Source organism: Drosophila virilis, chromosome X, assembly GCF_030788295.1.
Source record: "Drosophila virilis strain 15010-1051.87 chromosome X, Dvir_AGI_RSII-ME, whole genome shotgun sequence".
In the NCBI taxonomy this organism is placed as follows: Eukaryota; Metazoa; Arthropoda; class Insecta; order Diptera; family Drosophilidae; genus Drosophila; species Drosophila virilis.
Window position 1 is genome coordinate 15,473,727 of NC_091543.1, and position 4,549 is coordinate 15,478,275.

General features: G+C 44.7%; 1 protein-coding gene across 1 annotated transcript; it reads right to left on the reverse strand.

Annotated features, from left to right (window-relative positions):
- Positions 1-706: 706 nt before the first annotated feature.
- On the reverse strand, positions 707-4,347 carry Tsf1 (Transferrin 1). The gene is made up of 5 exons (XM_002059019.4): positions 4,193-4,347; positions 3,877-4,119; positions 1,448-2,540; positions 971-1,355; positions 707-914 (listed from the first exon to the last, which is right to left on the reverse strand). Exons 1-5 carry the CDS (start codon positions 4,284-4,286, stop codon positions 813-815), a joined length of 1,917 nt encoding a protein of 638 aa, XP_002059055.1. The 5' UTR covers positions 4,287-4,347; the 3' UTR covers positions 707-812.
- Between the last annotated feature and the right edge of the window lie 202 nt (positions 4,348-4,549).

The window sequence follows — 4,549 nt, forward strand, 5'->3', positions numbered from 1 at the left end:
CACTAGCTGATTGGTTCCATTTGCCCAAAATATATTAAAGATGTATTTTGTAAAAGCAAAACCAATGAAATATGTTTTCTTTTCGGTCTGGTCATGGTCATTAACAATACATATCTTTCTCTCAGTCGACTAAAACCTTAACAAGCGCCATGTTCGTGATGTCGAACCAACGCTCCGGTGCCAGTTTCTGGCTTTATACATCTCTCTGAGGCTATGGTTCAAATTTGTGTCTGACTTTTTTGGACAATTTTCAATTTACTGTTGATTAATATTTTGCATATCTACATCAAAACCAGTTAGTTCTTCATATTGACGCGGCAATAACAAAATCAAGAGAGTTCAACAAAAAAATATTGTTCTGAAAAAAATATGTTTCGGGTTGGGTTCGACTCAGGATCAATTGAAACTAAAATTCCGCAGCGCTTCGAATCGAAGCCCTTTTATCTTTAATTAAGATTTAAAGTTATCGTTGAGCTATTTAGTTGCCATCTTAGGAAAAGATAGAATAGACTAAGGGCAACTCCTATAGAAAGTCCACATACATTTTGACAGTCACAAAAATGTAATTCACAAATTTCATCATTGGAGCTCAGCAAAACCAGTGAAGTTCAGACAAATCCAGAATCCGTTGTAAATTATAGAAATTCAAGCTTTCGATAATGATTCAGCGATTCACCCGGAACTTATTATAAGGAAACAAATACTGTATCATCATATGTATGTATTTAGGAAAAAGCAAAAAAAAAAAAAAGTAGTATGCATATCTATTCGTTAATAATGGGGGCTGCCGATGCAAATGCCACGCCCACTTATTATTGCTTGGCAATCTTGTTGGCATCGCAATGCAGATCATTGTAGATATGCTCGTTCTGGTAGTCGCTCTTCAGCTGCGTGACCAACTCGACGGCATTGTCCTGCAGGAAGACGGAGCGTGAATTAAATGGAAACTGGCTTGGATTTGAGGACTTACGTCAAAGAGGACATTCTTCTCGCCCTGCTGGTACTCGCCAAAGAGTGCAAAGACATCGACGAACTTGCCATGGGCACCGAATCGCTCCGAGATGAGGGCAAACAGATGCTTGATGGTCTCTTGCTCGACGGGCGTGGTGTCGGCACGGGCAAAGATCGCGCGTGGCAGCTGCACCTCCACGTTGCAGTTGGCAAAGTCGGTAACGGGGCGACGCTCCAGCGTGGGGCAGACGAGCTGCCAGTCCTTGTGCTGTTCCAGCTGCTTCGCGGGCACAATCAATAGCTGTTGCTCCGTGCTGGGCAAGATGTTGCACCAGTCCAAGCTGCGACGCTTGTTCAACAAGGCGGCACTCAATCGAGCGCGTTCGCTGGTGGCATCAAAGTGTCTGTAGGCAATAGGATTGGGGTCATTTGCTGCAGGATTTCACACACACACACACACACACACACCCACACACAGTAGGAACGTTTGTCTTACATGGGAGCCTTCTGCAGCGCATCGCGGTTGAGGGTGGGCGGAGCCACGGCCACAAGCAACTCATCAGCGTCCAGTTGCTCATAGACCAGCGGCAGCAGCTTGTGTTCCCGTGCATCCGCATAGTTGGCTGCGGCAGCGACCAGCATGTCAGCCTTGTTGGTGGCGAGCGCCTCAATACAGTCGGTGGATTGGACGCACTCGAGCTCTGGGCGCGCATCACGGGCGTAGGCGGCACGATGCAGAGCCTGGCACTTGGAAAACTCAGTATCCTTTTGGGTGCAGAGGCGCAGCTTGCGTATGGCGCTGCCATCGCGCTCGATCACATCCTTGTAGCCGGCACGCTCCAGATAGACCTTGGGATCGATGGCCTCCGGCTTGCTGTGATAAAAGGCATTTTGATTGATGAGCAGATGGGCGGCTGCCTCCTGATTCTGGGCGTGCAGGCCATTGGCAAAGAAGCGCTCCAGACGCGACTGCAGTTGGTGGAGCTTCTCTGTGCCGTGCACAGCCTGCTCGTTGGATATATAGCCGCTCCAGGGGCGCTGGGCCCAAGAGCAGGCTGGTCCGGTTATCGGGCGACGTGTGCCGTCCTCGCACAGATACTCAAAGTCCTCGGGCTTGCCTTCTGCTGGCGGCGCCGTCGGACTGCCGGTCAGGCCGAAATACTTCTTGATGAACTGCACCTTGGTAAAGGCGACATCGCCCTGGCCCTTGTCCAGGCAGCGTATGGCACCATCATAGCCACTGTACTTATCCGGATAGTTGCACTGGGCCGGCTTCTCGCATAGCGCACACAGATTAGCATATTTCTTCTTGAGCAGGCGATCCGTCTCCGGATGCGCCGAGTAGTTGCCCACCAAACACGATTGCGTAAAGAATTCCGACAGCGATTTGAGCTCTCGCTCTGTAGCCGAAATTTGCGGATCTGCGGACACCTTCAGCACGTTCGTATTCTTCAGCTTGGTAATCGGAATCCTGTAGCCCACATTGCGGCCAAAGCCCGTGTGGCACGACTTGGCGCCGCGCAGCTCCTGCAGCGTGTGTATCGCTGATGATTTCCTCACCAGGATAATGCCCTCATAGCGGAAATCAGCTGGAAATCAGGAACTGCTTTTAAACTGGGCTGGGCTAAGATTTTCGAGTCCAAATTTCGGCACAAACGAAATTTTATTTTGCATATATCACGCCTGGATCTAAATCCCTGTACATTGTATTTATTTTATATAATTCAATCGTGAACTAGATATAGCTCTCGATTTAAATTTCACTGTTCAATAGTTCACTTTATTTTAAGAGGCTCATTCTTTCAGATTTCCTAAGCAGAAATTTTAAATATTGACTGTTGCATGAGGCTGAGTTCTCAATCGAAACGTAAAGGGTGTTTAATTCAGTTCACTTTCACAGACTTGCATTGAAAATAGCTGGTTGTCACGATTTAATAGTCCACAGGCTTTTTTTCAGAATTCCTTATTTTTTACTCAAAAGCGGGTTTTTCTATTTAAATTCAAGGAAATTTTTACCCAGCTTATTGGCACAGGTTTCTCTTATTTGAAATAAAAATAATTGCAAATAGAAAGCTTTTCATATTCAAATTTAACGGATCATTTTCGATTGAGTGCTGCCACCTGGTTAATATTTTAGATCATGCTCAAAGGTTGCTACACATTATTTTTATTTTTAATTTGAGTTATGTTTATTTTAGTGCTGCATTGCAAATAATATGATTCTCTACTCTTTAACCTTTTAATATTTCACAATTTTACTTCTTCAAAATTCTTAGAGATTATTATGTACCTTTTTTTGAATCTTGTATAAAGCTGCTTTCTCTCTTATTTTTTTTCTCTCATTTCTTTTCTACCTAATTGCATAAAGCTGATTTTTTTCTATTCAAATTTAACGGCTCATTTTCACTAGACTGCTGCCACCTTGTTAATATTTCGGTTCATGTTCACAGGCTCATTTTTGGAATTCAAATACCGCAAATCGAATAATTCACAATTGTTAAAGTAAGAGAGACACTAGATTTCTGTAATCAAATGCTTGACTATATATGTACGTATGTATGCCTACATGGAGATCAAGTTTGGGTCCCTTACTCGATCTGCACCGCCGCAAATAAAAAAACAGAAACATTTTGAAATATCGCCTTTTTATGCGAGGTTCGTGACCTCTCAAGTAAGGCTAACAGATAATTTTTTTTTTTTTGGTTTTGTGTGTGATTTTGTGTATATAGTTTTGTTTGCAATAAAATAAACTGTCTTTCTGGTCCCTGACTATCTCACTTCCTGTCAGCCGTCATATCATCCTGTTCTAAAAATCGCCTAATGATAACAATCGCCTAATTGAAACTGTGAGCCAATGGGCCACATTATGTGTTATTATTGCTGGCAACAACCAATTACCATTTCTCGCACATTGGGAGTACTCACCATCCTTGTCCTCCTGGGTGCGTATCTCGGATATGATACGATAATCCTCATTCTTGCGATGATATGCCATATACATGTCCTCCGGCTCGCTGGCCAGCACATCGGCCTTGCGCTGCTCGATCAGCTCCAGGCACTCGATGCGATCGCGTCCCGATACGCACTCCATGCGTATGCCCGCCTCGGATGGATCTTCGAGCAGCTTCTGGCAATCGCTGAAATAGATTTGGGGCACACACAACCGATCTGCAATTGAATTATTTCGATATATATTAGTCAACATTCCAATTCGCATCGAGTGTTCAGTTCGTTGCCTTACAGATTGGCTCCTCGGCGGCGCCATGGCTGCAGTGCAGCAGCAGCAGCAGCAGCGTTACCGCTGGCAGAATCCGTGTGATCGTCGTTGATGCCATCGTCGCTTTAGCTCAACTGTGGAGCTCGGCTTGCCGGCCGGTGCTTTATATAGGCGCCCCCGCAGGGTTCGCTGTTGCGATGGAATTATTTTGCTTTTTTGCTCTATTTGCTATTATTTTCGCCTTTGCTTTTGTTGTGTGTTGTGCTATGTTTATTTTTTTTTTTTTTGCTTTGTTTTTGCTTCATTTTGTTTTGTTTTGTTTTGATTTGTTTTTGCTTTTCCACCATGTGCCGCTGTGTCTCACTCTCTCACTCTCCCTAT